Here is a 20,480-nt window from a genome sequence, read left to right as displayed (position 1 = left end):
GGACATGCCCAAAGCAGACATGTACGTGTCTGGAGCTCCGAGCAGGAGGCTACCGTTTCTGGGTAGGGGTGCAGAGAGGGTTTCTGGGGGCTGGAGGTATTTGTGGTGAGGCCAGGAGGGCGAGCAGGTGTTGAAAGGGGGAGGGGGAGGGAGAGGGCATTCTAGAAGGACAGCACAGCCGGGGCGAAGGACTGGGGTGCGGACGTGTTGGTGCGGGGGGCTGAGGGCACACAGCGGCAGGTGAGGAGGGCCGTGTTGGTGGAGGGCGCCTGGCATTCGAGGTGGGTCAGACAGAGAGGAAAGCCTGGAATCAGGCAGGGGAGGGCTCTGAAGGGGAAGCCCCCTTGTGGGGGGTAAAGTGAGACGCTGCTCAGCTGGGGGAGTGGGTGTGGGCTTGGCGACAGGGAGAGCGTGACCTGACACAGGACAGGGAGCCAGCCGGGGGTGAGCTCGGGCAGGGTGTAGGGTGCCGGGCACGGGGGTTACGGACTAGGCTAGGCTGCCCTGGGACGGGAGACAGCTGCTGGGCGTCCCTTTGCACGTCCACCCCCTTCCCTAGCCTGGGCTCCTAGGAGGCCTTGAAACTCTCCAACCATGTCACCGGCCAGGCCCCGGTGGCTGAGTTTGCCGCAGGCCCTCCACCCTCTGTTGGTCCCGCACGGCGCGCCCCCTCCCAGGTCAGCGTGGGGGTGGCTGGGTGAGCAGAGGTTGCGTTCTTCTGCTCTTCTAAGAATTCTGGAACCTCAAGCCAAGCGTGCACCCTCAGTCCACCTTGCCCCCTCCCCAGCCTCTTGACAGGCAGACGGCTCCACTTCTTGGGAAATCTGCTCCGAGCCAGAAGGTGCATTCTTCCTTTCAAGGAAAGGACATTTCCTAACCTGGCCAGCCCCCCCCCCCCCCAGCTCATGTCCAGGGAGCCCTGACATCAGGAAGTTTTCACTGTTTCTCACTCAAATTCCTCCTGCTGTAGAGTTGGCTCTTTTCAGGGCTCAGGAAGCTAGTGTTTCTCCTGTGGGGTTAATCTTCCAGAACTCCATGTCAGTCCCCCCGACCCCACCCTGCTCAGCCGGACACTCCCTCCATTCCTCAGAGGCCATGTTATTCCGTACCAGGAATGGCATTCCACTCTAGCCACTTCTGGGATCTGAGGTAGACTTTTTCTTGGCCTGGCCCGTGACCTGCTTCTTGCCCTTGGCTCTTGCCGGGCCCCCCACCTCACCTCAGCCGGGGACCTGAGCTTATCCTGGCCTCAGCCTGGCCTCGAGACTCCCTCCAGTCTGTATTTCCAGGTTGGCCCATATTCTTGTGTAAGGACACCCTCCCAACCCCTACCTCACCCCCCACCCAGGGGCTCCTGGAGCAGAGCCTACCTGCCACCTCCCTGCAGCTGCAGCTGATGCAGGGTCCCTGTCAACCTTGGCCTCTCCCGCCATGTCAACAATGGATAGGAGTTTGGGTCTGGAAGGAATCAGGGTTATCTGATCCAGCCCCCTTGCTTCCCACATGAGGAAACTTTAACAAGCACGATCCAGGTTGCCCTTAACCTTGGAGGAGAGCCTGTGATTGTGGCTGTCTGCCAGGTACAGTCCCCTCTGAACTGAACTTTCCAGAGTCTTAGAATTGGGAGCAACCTTTGTGCTCATCTACTGTAACCTCCCGGTGGAGGAAATTCCCACCACAACATTCAAGAGGTTGGTCTTCTGCTTAAATGCTGCTAATGATGGGAGCCTCATTACCATGCAAGGCAGCTTGCTGAATTAGTGGCCAGATCCAACAGCTGGAAAGCAGACCTTACAATAAGCTGAACTGTCCTGCTCTGAGACGTGGTGTCTTTGCCTTTTGCAAAGACAAAATGGGAATGAGAGCCCAGGTCTAGTGGGTCTAGGCAGTGTTCAAAGATGCTAGCAGCATCCTGGGAAAAGTGAGTCAAGGCAGGGATACTCCTGGTAGGAACAGGAGCCGGGTGGTTTGACCCCACCCTGGTGTTCAGTGTCTGTGGTGCTGGAGGTGACATGGGGACAGCCATCTTCAGTTTCCATAAGGGAGACCCCTTGCTTTGCCTTCTGGTTGAGGAGTCAACAGGGGCAGTGGGGAAAACATGGGCTTCAGAATCAGATGCGACTGAGTTGGAAGCCTGGTCTTTTACAAGCTATGTGGTTGTGAGCTTATTGCCTAACCTCTCTGAGCCTCTCTCTTCTTCTGATGGTTCCATAGGGTGATGTGCAAAAGTGGTGACATTCTGGCTCATGCCAGTGGGGCTCCTAGTGTTGCTGCTAGTGGTGGCGGGGGGGGGAGGGCTGAGTGCTCACTGCAAGCCTGGCCTTCATGAAATGCCATCTTGATGTCTCAACCTGCCCCCTCTCTTTCCAGCACTTCAGTGGGGAGTTTCCCCTCAGGGGAAAGCAGCGACCAGGGCCCCCGGACACCTACCCAGCCTTTGCTGGGTTCCGGCTTCCGTTCCGGCAGCCTGGGACAGCCTAGCCCTTCGGCCCAGAGAAGCTCCCAGAGCTCTTCTCCTCTCCCGACCGTGGGCAGCAGCTACAGCAGCCCCGACTACTCACTACAGCAGTTCAGCTCCCCAGAAAGCCAGGCGCGGGCTCAGTTCACCGTGGCCGGCGTCCACACGGTGCCTGGGAGCCCTCAGGCGCGCCACAGGACAGTGGGCACCAACACCCCCCCCAGTCCTGGCTTCGGCCGCCGGGCCATCAACCCCAGCATGGCTGCCCCCAGTAGCCCCAGTTTGAGCCACCGCCAGGTGATGGGTCCAGCGGGAACTGGTTACCATGGTAGTGCAGTCTCCAGCCCCCAGAGCAGTACAGCGACCACTCCAGGAAGCCCCAGCCTGGGCCGGCACCCCGGGGCCCACCAGGTTTCAGGCCTCCACGGCAGTGTGGCCACTACTCCGGGAAGCCCCAGTCTGGGCCGGCACCCCGGGGCCCACCAAGGCAACCTGGCCTCCGGCCTCCACGGCAATGCAGTAGCCAGCCCTGGAAGCCCCAGCCCGGGCCGGCACCTGGGAGGGCCTGGATCCATGATTCCCGGCAGCCCCAGCTTGGACCGGCACGCGGCCTATGGCGGCTATTCCACCCCTGAGGACCGGAGACCCACGCTGTCCCGGCAGAGCAGTGCCTCTGGTTACCAGGCTCCCTCTACGCCCTCCTTCCCTGTGTCCCCTGCCTACTACCCGGGCCTCAGCAGCCCCGTCACCTCCCCGTCGCCGGATCCGGCAGCCTTCCGGCAAGGGAGCCCGACGCCAGCCCTGCCCGAGAAGCGGAGGATGTCCGTGGGAGACCGAGCAGGCAGCCTCCCCAACTATGCCACTGTCAACGGGAAGGTGTCCTCCTCGCCTGTGGCCAGCGGCATGTCCAGCCCCAGCGGGGGCAGCACCGTCTCCTTCTCCCACACTTTGCCCGACTTCTCCAAGTACTCCATGCCAGGTGAGCCCCTCCTTCCGCCCCCGCCTCTGCCGTGGCACATGGCCCACTGGGTAGGATGTCTGTGTCCATCTCTGTGCTGACGGCTCTTTGGCACACAACCAGGGGCGGCTCATTGACTTCTTGGCCTCAGTTTCCTTGTCTGTAAAATGGGAGTTGGAGGTGGCCTCAAAGTAAGTGGGCTAGGTGCGGGGGCAGTGATGAGGATGTGGGTGCCCATGAGGAGGAGGAGGAGGGGGAGGGGGAGGAGGGGGAGGATAATGATAGTGTTACTGTTATGATTATCATCACTATCAGCTTAGCTTCTGCCACTCACTGAGCACGTGCTGTGTGCCAGGCTCTGAGCCATGCGCTAGCTCTTTAATCCTCGTGGCCGCCTGGCAAAGTAGGTATTATTACCCCCATTTTATGCATGAACAAAGTGAGGCTTAGAGAGACTCCGTCATTTGTCCAGGGTCACACAGTTAGTAAATGGCTTCCGATCTAGGCTCATTGGCCATAAAACTCACGCTCTCAAAGCATTATTGGAGTTGTCTTCTCCTGTTTCCACATTTATGATTTAGCAAAACTTTGAGAATCTGCCTTCCTAACCCGGACTGCCATCCCTTTGGCCTGCCCACAGCACTCAGTCCCCACCTTTTGATCCCACTGTGTGCACATCACTGTTAACATATCTGGCGGCCACGTGCACTGGGGGCTGAGGCCGAGGGCTGAGCATTTTCACTGGAGTCTGGTTTCTGCCGACCCGGCTTTGCTGAAGCTCATGCATGTCCGCACACTGATCTCTTTGCTCGTCTCCAGAACTCGGCATCTTTGGCCTCTGCGTAGGGGGCTCAGTGTCTAAACACAAAGGTCAGGGCCTCCGCCAGACCTCGAATGTGCCTGTTGCAGAATGGCCCCAGAACTCTGGGGCATTCGAGGAAGACTGAGAAGGTTTCAGGCAGCCCCGGGGTGGGCCCCTGCTGCCTAGATTCTCAGTGTGTCGCTCCCAGGTCCTGCCCCGAGCCTGCCAGGCAGGGGCATCGACAGTGACCCCGCATGCCCCTGCTTCCTGCTGCCCACCGGAGACGATTGGTTCCCAGCCCCTCTTCTTGGAGGATGGAAAACTTCTAGTAGTTGGGACATTTCCTGTTTCCCACCATCTTCCCTGCTTAAAATAGTCACTGCAGCCACCTCTGACAGCTCGTTAGGCCCCAGCAGCCGCGGGGCCTGGGGCTTCAGAGCAGAGAGACAGGCAGCTTGCCGCAATTGCTTGGCCCGGCTGCTTCGCCCGCCCCTGCCCCGTGCGCAGCTGCCAGGAAAGGGAGCCGGCCTACCCCCTTGCTGTCCTCCAGAGCCGATCCCAGGGGTCTAGCCCAGGGTTACTGACAAGTCAAAATTGACTGAACGCTGGACCCACAGTCTAACCCGGATCTCACCTCTGCACCCTCAGCTTTATAGCGTCGTTAGCACAGGCGTCCTCTGTTCTGGCTTCTTTCTAAAGGGGAGGAAACCTGGGGAATTGGAATGTTCCTTTCTTCCTCTCCCCCCAAACTCCACCACACCCCCCCCCCCCGCCTTTTTGTTTCTTGGGTGCCAAAAGATGAAGGAAAGGCTTGGAGAGCGAGGGCCGCACATCCTAATACCCAGACAAAGATCAGGCAAAGCAGGCACTAAATGGGCACCTGTGTTTTCTTACCTGGGAAGATCTTACAGGAGCCTTTCTGTGAACCACCTGTGTGATTTGGGCAGGTCCCTCTCCCTCTCTCAACCTCACTTCCCTCGTTTGTAAAGTTGAGCGGTTATCCTGGGTGCTCTCTCTGAGCATCTTCCAGAACCTAATGCTCTGTAAAGCATCTCTGGTCTGCAAAGGGTCTGGGTGGGGGTCATTTGCCAGGGAAGTGGGGTATGTGACTCACAGTAGATGGCCTCTAAGCCACCTCCTCCTCTGTTCCAGGGCAGGACTGATTTTTTTGTATGTGAATATGAGGGAGAACACGGGCTCTTCATATAGGGCATGAGGAGGGGCTTGGGGAGAAGTGATGGAAATGTAGCTTTCTTCCCTCAACTGCAAGGTTGCTATGACAAAGTCGGGAAATTCAGCCAGTGGAGAAAGAGGCTAGCAGGTGGGGTGCGTTAGCCTGTGGAAGGGAAGCTTCAGGAAGGGTTTGGTCCAGATCTTCTGGAGAGAGGAGAGGATGGGGTGGAGGGAGGGCTTTCCTCAGCTCAGTGAGAATGCTGTGCCAGGCTTTTCCATCGGAGAGCAGCTCTGCGATGCACAGCGGCTGGCAGGAGACAGGGGAAGGATGGGCAAGCCACTCGAGGCCCCTTCCAGCAGGGCTCTGATGGTGTCGAGGACACTGCCTTTCTGTGTTAGTTTCCTATGGCTGCCGTAACAAAGTGCCACAGACTTGGTGGCTTAAGAGAACAATTTAGTCTGTCATGGGCTGGAGGCTAGGAGTCCAAAATCAAGGTGTTGGCAGGCTCCTTCTGGAGGCTCGTGGGAGAATGTGTTCTAGGCTTACCTCTTAGCTTCTCGTGGTTGCTGGCACATCCTTGGTGTCCCCTGGCTTGTGGATGTGTCCCCCCAGCCTCTGCCTTCATCTTCACAACTGTCCCCATGGTCTCTGTGTCTCTCCTCCTCTTCTGACATGAACACCGGTCATATTGGATTGGGGCCCGCTCTGATCCAGCATGACCTCATCATAACTTGAATCCACCTGCGGAGACCTATTTCCACATAAGGTCACATTCACAGGTACCTGGGGTTAGGGCTCCAACCTACCTTTTTAGGGGACACATTTCAACCCATAACACTGTTTTTCTGTCTCCGTCTCTCTTAGACAACAGCCCCGAGACACGGGCTAAAGTGAAGTTCGTCCAGGACACTTCCAAGTATTGGTACAAGCCTGAGATCTCCAGAGAGCAGGGTGAGTCCTAGGTGGCACCGAGGGTCCTGTGGTCCATCAGAGGTCACAGCTGGCTGCAGCCCACCATGTCTTCCTGGGCAGACTTACTCCTTTTTGCAGTACGGGGTGGACACAGAGGGGGGCTGGGATCAAGTTCAGACGGTAAGAGGCACCTCCTCGCGGTGAACTGTGGGGAGAGGAAGCATGGTTTGTAGACCTACGAAGGGTGCTTAAAAGTAGCAAAGTCTCAGGGTGCCTGGGTGGCTCAATTGGTTGAGCATCTGACTTCAGCTCAGGTCATGATCTCATGGCCCATGAGTTCGAGCCCTGCGTCGGGCTCTGTGCTGACAGCTCAGAGCCTGCAGCCTGCTTCAGATTCTGTGTCTCCCTCTCTCTCTGCCCCTTCTCCGCTCAAGCTCTGTCTCTCTCTGTCTCAAAAATAAAAATAAAACGTTAAAAAAAAAAGGTAGCAAAGTCATGATTTTCCAAGCAAGGTAAAAGGCCAGCCAAGGTCATAGAACAAATCTTAGCTATGTGATGTGGAGAGTTTTGCACATTTTATAGGCAAAACAAAGCTGTGGTTGTGGGGATGGAGTGAGGTCCACCGGGCCCCCAGGGAAGGTCTGTGTGGATGTTAGACAGGTTTTGGAGACTATGGCCCAGGGCCCGGACCTCTTTCTGTAAATGCAGTTTCGGTGGAACACACTGTATCTCTTTGCTTCTGTATTGTTTGTGGCTGCTTTTGTGCTGCAATGGTAGAGACGAGTAGTTTGCAATACAGACAGCATGACCTGTGAAGCCTGAAATAGTTACTACCTGGCTATTTATAGAAGATGTTCGCCAACTTTATCATAGGAGGACCCTTAGGGGTGTTTAAATTCTAACTAAGGAGCGAGATTGGGTAGACCTGATGAGTCTTAAGCAAGGCCCGTGCCATCAATTTCTTAGTTGCTCTGGTCCCCTCATCCCTTCCAATCCCAGCCATCGCTCTCCTTAAGGACCAGGAGCCAGGGGCCTTCATCATCCGCGACAGCCACTCCTTCCGAGGGGCCTACGGGTTGGCCATGAAGGTGTCATCTCCTCCTCCGACCGTCGTGCAGCAGAATAAAAAAGGTAACACCCTCCTCTCGAGCCAGGCTCTGGACCAGCACAGCCTCCTCCAAGCCTGAGGTGCCAGAAGGACTCAGGGCTGGACAGACCTATGGTTCTTGGGGGAGCTGGTGCCTGCTGAGTCAGACTCTTTGGAAGAATGAGTCTTGGGCCTGGTGATGGTTGGGGTCAGAGGACAGGGAAGCAGGATTATTGGAACTCTGGTTGTGTTTCCTTGAGCGGTGGTCTCTCCATTCCTGGGTTCTGGCTGTATTATCTTTCCAACCCTTTCTCCCGCCACAGAGCGGCATGTGGGGAAGGGATGAAGTGATGTTAGCAAGTGGTGGGAGGGCCCCATGAGAAGTGCTCAAACCTCATGTCTTTCTCTTTATTCCAGGGGACATGACCCATGAGCTGGTGAGACATTTCCTGATAGAGACTGGCCCCAGAGGAGTCAAGCTCAAGGGATGCCCCAATGAGCCAAACTTCGGTGAGCTGTTCCCCAACCCCGTCTCCACAGTCCACCTGCCTAGAGTATCTCAGGCTGTCCCAGGTCCCCCTTGTCATAGACGCAGCAGAGGAAATGAACAGTGGCCTCCCGTCCTCTGTACTGTGGCTGATTCACTCTGCCAAATTCCTTTCTGCATTTGTCTCACCCCACTGAAATGCATTATCATTAGAATTTGAATAACAGCTGTAACAACTGCCTTTATCGACCACCTACTATGTGAAAGTCACTGTCTGGGAACCTTACATTACTTCTGGTCTCATAACAATCCTGCATGGGAGGTGTTATGGTTCCATTTACACATGAGGAAACGGAGGTTTGTAGAAGTTAGACTTACCCAAGAACACATAGCTAATAAGTGACTGAGCTGGGATTTGATCCCACGATTTCTCTGATACTTCTGCTGCACTGTCCTGAGAGGGCCTCAGTAGCCAGAGGGACTTAGGAGAAATGTTGGGAGGAACTTTCTAGAAAGGACACCTTATGGCTGCTTAGAGCGAGCTGCTGGAACCTTCTCCCTTAGATATTGCTAACAAGGAGGGAGTGGATTTTCAGTTTCATTGTGGGATGAGGGAGAGGTGGGTAATAAAGAAGCTGAAGATGACGGAAAGTGGGCTGGGTGGTTGGGCTCCTCGGTGCCCGGGCCTGCTCCCAGTGGCACTGCTCCTGACATGCTGTCTCCCCCTGCAGGGTCTCTCTCTGCCCTGGTCTACCAGCATTCCATCATCCCACTGGCTCTGCCCTGTAAGCTGGTCATTCCAAACCGAGGTAGGAACGTGAGACTCCTTGCTCTCCAAGTACATCTTTGAGCTGGGCTGCTGTTTGTGTCTGCTCTGCCAGCCGCTCCAGAACATGGGCCAGCATTGAGGACCTGGGTCATTTTGCCAATCTAGGGAAATTCAAAGCTACTCTCCTTTTTTTTTTTTTTTTTTTTTTTTTTTTTTTTTTTTTTAAATCTCCTATTAAAAAAAGAAGGAAAAGTTCTTAAAAAAAAACTTAACTCCAGGAACACACATAATTGACTTTCCAGATTGTTCTGGAAAATTCTCCGGTGCCTTTGAGAAATTTTTTTGCGAATCGTCAGAATAAGCCCAGGGGGGAGGCACTAGAGGTAGGAGTCAGTTATGGGGAGGACTGTGTCTGGAGGATGAGATGGGCATCGGTGGGCAGGGCTGAAGGAAGGGGGAGGGGAAGGCAGATTTAGGTCATGGGGGTGCCCACGTGTTGGAGGTTGGTGTGAATAAAGAGCAGGGAGCACACACAGAGGAAGAGTGACTGGGTTCCTCATGGTGTGGGAAGAAAACAGGGCCAAGACGTCCTTGGAGTTTTAGTCTGCTTGGCTGACAGGGTGTTCTCTGACTGAGGGGACGTAGAGCTGATGGGAAGAGCAAGGCCTCTTGACTGTGGGAAGTACAAATGGAACCCACGAGCCTCAGGACATATAGGACATTGAGTGAGACACCAGGCCCAGCTTCTCTCAGAGAAGAGCTCCAGCTTTGGAGGCTGGCGGATGGACACCCAAGACTCGTCACCGCACAGGCTTCTGTTGCCCAGCCCCATGAATCAGGGCCCACCCAAGGGAAATTATGCTCAGCCCTGACCTTGAGGTCTAGGAACTGGAAACTGGGTACCTGGTCCCCATCCTCTCTGTTTAGCAATAGGATATTCAGAAGTGTCTCTGGGACTTTCTTCCGGTTTCTCTTGGAGCTCTTGGGGTTGTGCCCATACACAAAACCCCTAATATTATTTCACAATTTCTGTGAATACAACTCATTTCATTGAATTGCTACTAATAATTGGCCGACATTATTAATTTAAAAGTTCAAGTACAACTTAAGTAGCATTATTAAGCACAAAGTTGAGACACTAACTAAATTATAGTTCTATGAAATTTATGAAAGTAGTTTAGCAATTACAAAACTGTTTGACGTTTACATTATATAAACCAGTGCTTCTCAAAGTATGGTTCCCAGACCAGTGGCATCGGCACCCTGAGAACTTGTTAAAAATGCAGATATTCTCAAGCCCTCCAGTGGGGCTCAGCAACCTGTGTTTTAATCAGCCTGCACTCCAAAGCCTGAGAAACACTGGTACGGACAATACTCCGTTCTTAGTAATATCGAAATCATGACTGCGCTGTATTAGTGCTTTAGTGAATTGGGACATTTATCGATCTACACAAAGACACATTAATGCAAAATGACAACAGAGATGTCAGTTGCCACTTGAGGTCCTGCTTTATGCCAAGCACTGGGCTAACACTGTATATGGAACATCTCAAAAACCCAGCACAATGGGACTGTCATCACAATCTCCATTTTATAGGTACTTGGCAGGTGCTGGGGTGAGGGTCTGCACCCCACACTGTTGGATTCCAGAGCTCTCAACCCATGTGCTAACTATCGACAGTCCTCACTGAATGTTCAGACTGGACACACACATGCCTATTGCCAGGGCCTGTTACGAAAAGCGGTATCCATTGCACGAAGTATTTGCAGAGCTTGCCTGAGGCCCAGCCGAACTTGTGCTTCTTTCCAGCTCTAGAGTTTTAATTACCAGCTGAATTAAATTTTTGTCTCAGACCCCACAGATGAATCGAAAGATAGCTCAGGCCCTGCCAACTCAACCACTGACCTGCTGAAGCAAGGGGCAGGTAAGTGGCCACCCCAGACAGGATGCCCGCCCAGCCCTTTCCTTCTGCCTGCCCTGTCCCGTCCTGCAGACCCAGCTATCTCTGGGCAGTCCGTGATTCTCTGTGCGGATGCCTTGGACTGAGGCTGGCCTAACATTCATCTACTCCTCCCCCGAAGAGCTGAGCTGGGAGGTAATCCCCACCCACTCCACTCCCCGTGACTTCTCTTTGGGTGGGTTTATTCCAGCCTGCAACGTGCTCTTCGTCAACTCCGTGGACATGGAATCACTCACTGGGCCACAGGCCATCTCCAAAGCCACTTCTGAGACGCTGGCTGCTGACCCCACACCAGCTGCCACCATCGTTCACTTCAAAGTTTCTGCCCAGGGAATCACACTGACTGACAACCAGAGAAAGTAAGACTCTTCCACTTGCTTCCGTACTGGGCTCTCCCCACTGTGCCCCATCTGTCAATCTACTTACCCACCCACTTACCATTTGTACCTTGTACTCATCTGTCCACCTGTCCACCCGTCCACCTACCAACCTGTGCCTCCATCTGTCCACCTGTCATCCACCCACCTGTCCAGTCTTCCACCCACCCACCAATCCATCCACCCACCCACCCATCCATCTATCCATCCATCCATCCATCCATCCATCCATCCATCCATCTGTCTTCCCTCCTACAAATATGCCTGCATAGGGTATACAGCCAGAAACACAACTCATGAAAGTGCCTGATTTCTAGAGCAGAGCCCTTGCTCTTGTGCTCTTCCTCCAGCTTCTTTCCTTCCTCTGTCACATCCCCTCATTGATCATTCTTCAGTACCAGTTTCTTCCTTCTTTTCCTAGTCACTAGCATTGGGGACATGCTTCAGTGACACATTTATGTCCCTGTGCATTGCTAAGATGAGCAGCCCAGGCCACCTTGCTCATAAGGGAGAGGCTGGGTTAACCCATGACAGCTGCAGAGGGTAGCCTGACGCCTGCAAGTGGAAAGTGGCAAAGGGTGGTCACGTGGATACTCATTCTCTGTGTATCTGGTATCTGTGCCACAGGCTCTTCTTCAGACGACACTACCCCCTCAACACTGTCACCTTCTGTGACCTGGATCCACAGGAGAGAAAGTAAGTCTCTTGTAGTCGCCTTCTCTTGCACCCATCTTCACAGCCCTGAAGTCTGTGTGGGGGCACGTGTGGGCGTGGGTGTGCGTGTGGGTGTGTATTCACAGTTCAACTGGAAGATCCGCCTGTGTCTGTGAGACTGTCAGTAATTGCATTGGGTACTTTTTTGAGTTTTTCCCACCACAAATTTGGAGCCCCTCCCAGGGACTCAAATGCTTGCTTCCATGCCCCGTGCCATATCCTTGACCTTGAATCCGCTTCTCCTCTTCACACTCGGGAGAGCTCTTTGTGAGGCAGGCCACAGTGTTCTCTCCACCCTGAATGCCTCCCCCCGCGTGGTCTTTGGAGGCTCCCACCCCCCTGGAACGGGGTTTCCCTTGCTTTCCCCCTGCAGGTCTGGGCATGCGCAGGGCTGCGTTCTCGGGGGAGGAGTTGTGGTGGTTTACACTGTGGTATCTTTGTCTCCACAGGTGGATGAAGACAGAAGGAGGTGCCCCTGCTAAGTAAGTGTGGCTTCTCCCCCGATGCCAGCTGGCTGCTCCCTGGGCCGGGGGGGTGGGGGGTTGGTGGTTAGAATCTGGGACCAGGGGTAGGCAAAGGGCAACAAAGCCCTTTGTGCTCAGGTTACTCAGCTTTGGAGAAAAGCTTGGCCAGGCAGCCAGGTCTTTTGCCTTCTCTTGCCTCAAGGCCAGAGGCCCAGCCTCCAGTCTCCTCACCTTCCCTCTCCCAGGACCAGACCAGCAGAGATCTGAGAAAGTGGACAGAAAGCTGGGAGTTCTACTGGAGGCAGTGGTCATGGGGCAAGGCTTGTTTAAATGATCTTTCTGCCCCAGTCCTGGCTTCCTTGATTCCTACTCTTGCTCTTTTGGTGGGTTTCTGTGGATCCTGTGGCTGGGCCTCACCTCTTCATCAGAAGTCGGGAGCCCAGAAAGTCCACATTTCTTCTGGGATGGACCTAGGACCTTTTGGCTGATTCTTCCACCCCTTCAGCATTTCCCACATGTCTGCAGGGCACTCGGCCCCAGGATAATTCAGACGGACCAGGAGGCTGACTCTGCCCTCAGGAGGCCTGATATTGGCCCAGTGGATAAGACAAGTGCATAAACAGCCCTGACGTGCTGGAGTGGTTTTCAAACCATGTTCCCAGGAACCCTAGGGTCTTCCGGTTGCAACTGAGCCATTATGAAGGAAGAAGAAACCCTGGCTTGAGAGGCAGTTATTGACCAGTATGGATCAGGGTTTTCTCAGTTTCACAAAACCTAAATAGGGTATAGCAATAATCTGAGTACTGAAGCTGGCCTATGGTCTGCAATTCCACATTTGACTTTGTATGGTTCATGCAAGCAGCCCCAATTTTTCTCCCTCATTGACTTTATAATAGGTAAATGTTTTGCTGTTGAATCGATACATTCATGGCCATAAATCCTGCTGTCACCTTCATGTATTTGGACTTCATGTAAGATTGCTTTAGAAAAGGAAAACTTTTCCTGTTAAAAGAAAATTAAAACTGCTGTTGTAGCGACACATGAAGGGTACCAAGCACGAAGAAGAGCACATCTAGGCAGGGAGAGATTTGGGAAGGTTTGGGGAAAGAACTAATACTTTCTTTTTTTTTTTTTTTAATTTTTTTTTTTTCAACGTTTTTTATTTATTTTTGGGACAGAGAGAGACAGAGCATGAACGGGGAGGGGCAGAGAGAGAGGGAGACACAGAATCGGAAACAGGCTCCAGGCTCCGAGCCATCAGCCCAGAGCCTGACGCGGGGCTCGAACTCACGGACCGCGAGATCGTGACCTGGCTGAAGTCGGACGCTTAACCGACTGCGCCACCCAGGCGCCCCAGAACTAATACTTTCAAATGGGTCTTAAAAGACAGCACATTTTGCACAGGTAGAAATGGGTGTGGGAGTAGGAGACAATTTCCAGGGGACAGGGAGGCAGGGCCACACCGATGGCAAGCTCCTGAGGGCAGGACTGCCTTCGTGGTATGGGAGGGGTGATAAATATTTGCCAAATGAAGAAATTCGAGGATGGAGGCAAGCAGGGGGAGAGTGAGGAGGAAGCACGGTGAGGCCCCCTGGGTCAGGAATGAATGGAGCTGAGCGTAGGCAGTCAGCACCGTGAACGCCCTTGGGAGCATCCAGAGGGGGATGCAGGGCACCTCTCCTTGACCGAGGTTACATAAAGAATTAGCTGAAAGGAGCACGCAGGTGTCCAGCCTTCTTGAAGCTTGCCTTGTACCTACTTCAGCCTTCTTTGAGTTCCCAGGGTCGTTGGGTCTCTCAGTCTCGGACCCCAGCCAGGCAGGCCAGAACTTGGTGTTTAAGGGAGCTCGTGCTCATTCAGCACTGGGCCCCACCGTGGGGAGATGGGTCAGGGACAGAAGTGGGCTGGTCACAGGCCTGGAAGTCATTCTCTTCATTCCGGAGCTGGTTTTGTGCTGAGCTTCCTGCTGACACGGCCTTGCTGGGCCAGGCGGAGCCCCAGGGAGCCTGTCTCAGATGAAGGAGGGGTGCGCAAGGCGCCTCAGGCCCCACGTTTAAGGAGACACTTGTTCTCAGGTTCTTGTAAGTGCCCCTCCCTGCCTCGGGGCTGAGGTTTCCTGCCTGGATCCACTGCCCCCAGCAGAGAAAGGACTTGGCAGTTGTTGAACTGGCCCTGGGAGCTGAAGTAAACAGTAGGGCAGGGCAGGCGGGCCGTGTTTAGGCTGGTGAGGTTGGCTGGCTCTCCACCCCGGCAGAACCGGGCAGCCGGGGCTGGCTCGCTGTCATGCGGCAGCTTGGAGCCGCTCCCTCTGTCCGCCCTTACTGCCTTCCACTGCACCAAGGAGACTGAGCCAGCCTGGAAAGGGGGTCCTGGGGATTGGTCCGTGGACCCAGGCTACCCCTTCACTTGGGCAGGCCATTACCCCAGACTCTGGTCCAGCTGTTCCCAGACCCTGAAACAGAGTTGGGGAGAGCAAAGCTGTAGGACGCCCAGTGTGTGTGTGTGTGTGTGTGTGTGTGTGTGTGTGTGTGTGTGTACATACGTGCGGTCGGTGGCAAGCAGGACCCAACTTTGCTAATTTTAGCTGTTGTGGTCCAGTCCTGGGGAGAGGGGTTTCCATCGGAATCTCCAGCTGTCCCGATTTCCCCATCTCGCTCTAATTAGCAACGTGCCGACTGGGAGGGGACCTGGGCTCACATTCTGTTCTCTGCTCATATTTTTAACTCTGTTTTGCACAGAGAATGCCAGGTCATTCCAGCCCTGGTGCAGGGAGTGGGGGGTAGGGAGGAACAGGTGTGGGGTCCTCTGTCCCCTCCCGTTCTCTGGAGCCCAGGAGAAGTGTGTGTGTGTGGGGGGGTGGTGGTGACCCCTTGTCCTTTTGTCTCCCTGACCCTCTCCTGGTGTCTGAGGCCAAGTGCTTTGACAGGCAGACAGCGTTTTATTCATGTGCTTCTGTGTTGTGTGAACAGTCAGGGAGGGGCGGGGCTGGGAAGGACCGAGAGAAGCTCGCCTAGGAATGTCCCCATTTTATTTTTGGTCTCCTCCCTGCCTTTTAGTGTCCAGTCTTGTCATTTGCCTCCAGCTCCGCCTCCCCCTGCCTCTCAAAGGGGAATCTCTGTCTACCTAAAACCAATGACCCTGTTATCTCCAGGACCTGGCTTTGGGGTGCGGGGTGGAAGGGAGAGAGGAACCCTCTCTCCTGTGCCCTGTGCCCCAGTCCTCATGTGCTGGGAGAGGCGGGAAGAGTGGCGAGAGACTTGAACCTGAGGAGAGCTCGCTCACGGGGGCAGCTCTCCAAGGCCTGGGGTCCGCTTCACGCCCGTCATCCCCTTCTCCTGCCCCTGCAGGCTCTTCGGCTTCGTGGCCCGGAAGCAGGGCAGCACCACCGACAACGCCTGCCACCTCTTCGCTGAGCTTGACCCCAACCAGCCCGCCTCCGCCATCGTCAACTTTGTCTCCAAGGTCATGCTGAGTGCAGGCCAGAAGAGATGAATGCCACCCCTCGCCCGGGGCCATGGCAGTGGGGACGGGGCATGTGGGGCGGGGACTCATGAATCCTGACCACCCTTGAATCCAGAAGGAGGACTTTGGGCCAATTTTGGAGAAGGAGAGAAGAAAGTGCAACGTGGGGAGGGGGAAGTGAATTGCAGAGGGGAAGGGGGGGAGAGAGAGAGAGCTAGAGAAAGAAAAAGATGGGGGAGGATAACTCGGATTCCCCTGGGTGGATGGATACCGCAGAGCCCCCAAAGCCTCCACCGCTAACCAGGTCCACCTGACCCCCCTCCCCCTTCCAAGAGGCTCCTCAGAGGAGACAGACAGACCAACTCCTTGAGGATCTATATTTTGGAAGTAAATGGAAAAGCTGTCTCCCTAACCCGACCGCTTTGCAAGGAGAAATCAAATTGAGAGAATCCTTTTCTGGCCACCTCTGGGGTAGATTGGCAAACCAAAAAGAGCCAGCATGGGCACCAAGTGGCAGAACTTTTGCCTGTGAGAGTACCGTAGACCTGAGGTCCCTGAGGTCTCTGGACTCTGCCTCCGATGTACAGTCTGTGTGGGTGTCTGTATGGGGTATATACTGTGTCCACACCCACATCTTCACGTATTGATTTCCATGTGCCTCTCAGCCAGAGTTATAAATATATAGACTTTTGCGTGCCCCGTGTATTTGCACATGCATGTGCATACTGTCCAAAGAAGGTGAGAGTTGGGCGCGACAGGGCAGCAGGAGTATCCAAGATCATGGGATCGCAGACTCTCTCTCGGTCCCCACGCTTGCTCTCTAGCGGCCCTGGGTGCTGCCAGCACCTTCCCAGCAAAGACCCCCGCAGGAGTGGGGCTGGCCGCCCTGCAGCCTTAGCCCTGATCTGCCCCCACAGGGAGGCTGGACGCTTGGTTCGGGAGGTGCAGATGTACGTGTGCATAGTCTTGGGGAGGAGATCCCTCAAGAGGGTTGCTGGTTGAGCTCTGGGGGTCTTCTCAGAGGCGTGTGGCCCAGCAGCAGGTATGGGCAGGTGGCTCCGGCCAGCTCTGAGCCCTCAGCCCATTCTTGGGTTTTGTGCCCCAGACCAGCCTTTCTTCAGAATTGCTTATCTGTTTGATGCCTTTTTGGGTGTCGGGGATCAAGCCTTCCTGCCCTGGTTTGTCCTTCAGGGTCTCTATGTTGGAGCTCGTCCTGGGGAACCTGCTCCGTGAGGCCCCGGGGGAGACACCCGATGGCCTTTCGTCCCCCCCTCTGCAGGTGATTCTGGGTCTGATTTTTACTGGGCTGCCCGGGCTGTCCTTGGCAGAGCTCCTGGGGCCACTTCCTGTGCATCTACATGGCCTACCTACAATGCCAAAGCCTCGCTGTTCCCCATCCTGCCATGGTTTCCCCAGCAGAGCCAAGCTGCCCGTGGAGCAGAGGGGCAAGGGAATGCATTTAGGTCAGAGGGCTGAGAGTCCATCTGGGCAATTCGAACCCCCCAGACCACCACCCAAGCACTCTAAGCCAGAGTAGAAAATTCACCGGGATTCCATTATTGAATGGCTTCTTAAGCCTATGGGGTTCCCTAGAGAGAGGCATTGTACTGATATATAAATATATATAATATATATGTGAGACATACTGACAGAATCTGTAAGCTAATAAAATATAAGAAAAGGTTAAAAAAAAGAATAGGTAAATTGACAAGAAGTATTTATTGTTTTCCCATATTGCTTTATTGCCTTCCCGGGCATCAACCAATTCCCGTCCCTTTTTTATGTATAAGTGAGGTCTGAACTGTAGGGGGCCTTTATCCTTGGAGCCATCAGGGGTCTCCTGGCCCTACTGTTGGCCTTCCCTAGACTCCGTCTGGGGCTCAGTGAGAAGGGGGTGCACACGTCCATTCCCTTCACCCCCTTGTTTTCTGGCAAGCCCGGGGCACAGCAGTCAGCTCCCAGAGATGAGGGGAGCTGCCCCCCTCACTGTGGGCCTGAACAAGTGGATGAGCCTGCGGGGGACAAGGGTGTGTGTGGCAGATGTGGGTGACAGGTGTGTCTTTTGCATTTTTTCTCCTCCAAGAAGCTGTACCTGTGTGGACGTTCTGTTTCAGGGAGTTGGAGAGTGTCTGAAGGTAGGGAGCAGGCCCTCGCTTCCTAAAGAATACAACCTTGCACTTGGTGGCCAAGGTTCCTCCCAAGTGCTCTTCCTTCTGAGGCATTCAAGCCAGATACCCAGATCTCCCCCCTCCTCATTCCCTACATACCCCGACTCTCTTCCCAGATAGGAGATATCCCTTGCCCACTTCCTTTGTAAATATCTCAATCTCCTGCTGGACCTGGCCCCGGGACTCTCCCCTCCTGGCCTGGATGTCCTCTCTCCGCTTGAGGCCAGGTGGAGTGTAAACCCTTCGGCAGCCAGCCCCGGGCCGTCACACGTGCGTTCCCACTGCCCACCAGCAGCTCCCACCTCCCAGGCATGTCCAGCCCGCCCCACTCAGGCCTGAGCCTAGTGTGACCCTGGGAAGGACCGGGCATCCTGGGAAGCTGATCAGCTCACTCCCTCACGTCCCTCTGGAAGGAGTGGGTTTCCAGAAGAATGATAGGGAAGGGTACCCCCGTCTCCAGGCGGCCCTACCTTTGGGTCAGACACTGCTCGGGAGCACACTGTGGCTCTCCCATGTCTCACAGGTTAGGTCTCTGTACCCATGCGTGCACGCGCACACACACACACACACACACACACACACACCCCCCACACCCCACAGCGCTGCGGTATATTCTTGCCAAAGATTTCCTTTAAGAGAAAGCACTTTTAATAATTATTGTTATTATTGTGTGAATGTCTATCCTTTCCTCTCCTCCTTCCCCCTCAACCCTTTTTGCTGTTATTGTTGAATCTGTGTGCCAGCCAGGAGAATGCTGTCTGGTCTTGAAACAGGCTGGCAGGGCAAGGGTCTGGGGGAAGTTGGCAAGGAAGAACGGGAGAGGCGGTGAAACAGTGACACAGACGCCAGGCGGGCTCAGGCCCCGCCCCCCCGCTCCAGCCAGGCGTCTGAAGCCGGCCTGGGGCCTGGGGCTGGCCTGCACGGTGTCTGGAGGGAAGAGGGCAGGGAGTTGACATCTGTCCGATTCAGGGAGAGGTCCAGGTGGCTCCCCACCCGTGGAACAGGAGGACAGGGCAGGGCATGGGAACAATGGAGAGGTGACCCCAGAGGGGAAATAGGAAGGAAGTGAGCTGTCTGGTCAACCTCCAGGGGTGACTGCAATGCTCCTGCCCTGCAGTCTTGGCACCCTGGTCCCCTTATCTAGCCAGGTGTTTGGGGGCCAATACACTGTGTCCTAGGCTAGGGAAGGGCCTTTTGACCCCTATCTTTGTCGGAGTCTCTCCCTAGCAACTCTAAAAACATGTGGATTCCTTCTCCTGTGGGTTTCGAGGACTCCCTGGGTGTGTCAGAGGCTGGCAGGATAGGGGTGGCGGGGCCTGGTGGCCGTGTGATCTGTAGGAGGCAGCAGCCAGCTGGACAAGCGTGATCCTTATAAAGGGCACTCAGGAGGGGGGGTACTCTGATGCACCACAGCCGAGGTCAGGGAGGCTCCCCTGCCATCCAGGGGGTGTGGAGGTGTCTGTAAGCAGAACAGGGATAGGCCTGGGGCATTTGCTCACCGTCCCTGCCTCCTGGCTCTCCCTTGCTTCTTCGGACTGTCTCAACTTCAGGATTGGGGGAGGTCAAGTGGGTCCATGCCCCATCCAAGGGCTGCCTCCCGCCCCTACATCTCCCCACACTTGGGTTCCTTGGAGAGGTTGGGGGCAGAGTCCCAGAGCCACTCTTCACCCAGGCCCAGGCCCCAGGGTCCTGAGACTGGAGCTCCTGGCTGGTGTTACACGGGGCGGGTGCATACACGTGCGTGTGCAAGTGTGGGTGTATATGTGTACATATTTTGCTGGTCTCTAGGGAACACGGGGTTAGGGTCAAAGGCAGCGAATGAGCTATGGGATGTCAAGGTCAGTATCACCCAGCAGTGAAAGGAATCAGGAGGGCCCCGATCGCTAGATTATCAGTATTGTTGGTGAGGATTGGCTACACGGGGTGCTCCCTCCCGACTCCTCTGTCCTCAGACGCCCAGCATGTTTGAGGACTTCCGTTTATGTCCCACACCTGGGCTCTTCTCAGCAGCGAGGTAATTGCAGAGGAATGTCCCCAGTTTGTTTTCTAATCAGTGTTAAACAGTTTGAGACTCTCCTGTGTGTCCATGTTCGGTTTGTGCGTGAGACTGAGCACATGTGTGTGTGTGCACGCCATGTTTCCCCATTTTCTCTCTTCCCGCCGACACGCCATTCGAAACAAATGTAAGAAATTCCTTGCCACCCCCTCCCCGCCTCCCAGGCCCTCTGCAGGAGAAACAATAACTTGGCATCCTCCCTGTCCCCTGGCTGTGTATTTATATAGATGGAAATATCCTTTCTATTTTGTATCATCGTGCCTATAACCTCCGCCACCTTGTATAAACCCTGACCTGTGCTCCTTGCCCTGGATATGAATGTATTTTACACCAATGCTGGCCCGCTCCTGTACAGCTGCTTTGTTTCTTTGCGACCCATTGTATGGCTTTATAAATGGTAAAGCGAAAGAAAAAGTCTGTGCCTTTATCTAACTGTGTTTTTCGGGAAGGGGTCTGCTGCGTCTTGGTGAGCATGAAGGGGGCCTCACCCAGGCTCCGGGTATGGGGTGGGCTTCAGGGATGCCTCTGGCAGATGCCTCTGCCTCTCCTCTCTTCTCAGTTAGGAGAGAAACTCAAACTGTTTTTTTTTAAATTTTTTAACGTTTATTCATTTTTGAGAGATGGAGAGAGA

General features: G+C 54.7%; 1 protein-coding gene across 6 annotated transcripts in view; it reads left to right on the top strand.

Annotated features, from left to right (window-relative positions):
- TNS1 (tensin 1) overlaps positions 1 to 20,257 on the top strand; it is a 202,466-nt gene extending 182,209 nt beyond the window's left edge. For all 6 annotated transcript variants that reach the window (XM_042950109.1, XM_042950112.1, XM_042950111.1 and 3 more), the window contains 10 exons: positions 2,371 to 3,437; positions 6,257 to 6,343; positions 7,304 to 7,435; positions 7,809 to 7,901; positions 8,610 to 8,687; positions 10,501 to 10,572; positions 10,799 to 10,967; positions 11,613 to 11,681; positions 12,149 to 12,181; positions 15,511 to 20,257. In XM_042950109.1, the coding sequence (XP_042806043.1) occupies positions 2,371 to 3,437; positions 6,257 to 6,343; positions 7,304 to 7,435; positions 7,809 to 7,901; positions 8,610 to 8,687; positions 10,501 to 10,572; positions 10,799 to 10,967; positions 11,613 to 11,681; positions 12,149 to 12,181; positions 15,511 to 15,655 (1,945 nt within the window). In that variant the 3' untranslated portion in view covers positions 15,656 to 20,257. The remainder of the gene's footprint in view (positions 1 to 2,370; positions 3,438 to 6,256; positions 6,344 to 7,303; positions 7,436 to 7,808; positions 7,902 to 8,609; positions 8,688 to 10,500; positions 10,573 to 10,798; positions 10,968 to 11,612; positions 11,682 to 12,148; positions 12,182 to 15,510) is intronic.
- Positions 20,258 to 20,480: the final 223 nt, after the last annotated feature.

Source organism: Panthera leo, chromosome C1 (assembly GCF_018350215.1).
Source record: "Panthera leo isolate Ple1 chromosome C1, P.leo_Ple1_pat1.1, whole genome shotgun sequence".
Classification (NCBI taxonomy): Eukaryota; Metazoa; Chordata; class Mammalia; order Carnivora; family Felidae; genus Panthera; species Panthera leo.
The sequence above is the reverse complement of the archived record's forward strand: the minus strand, read 5'-3'. Positions and strand labels throughout refer to the sequence as shown.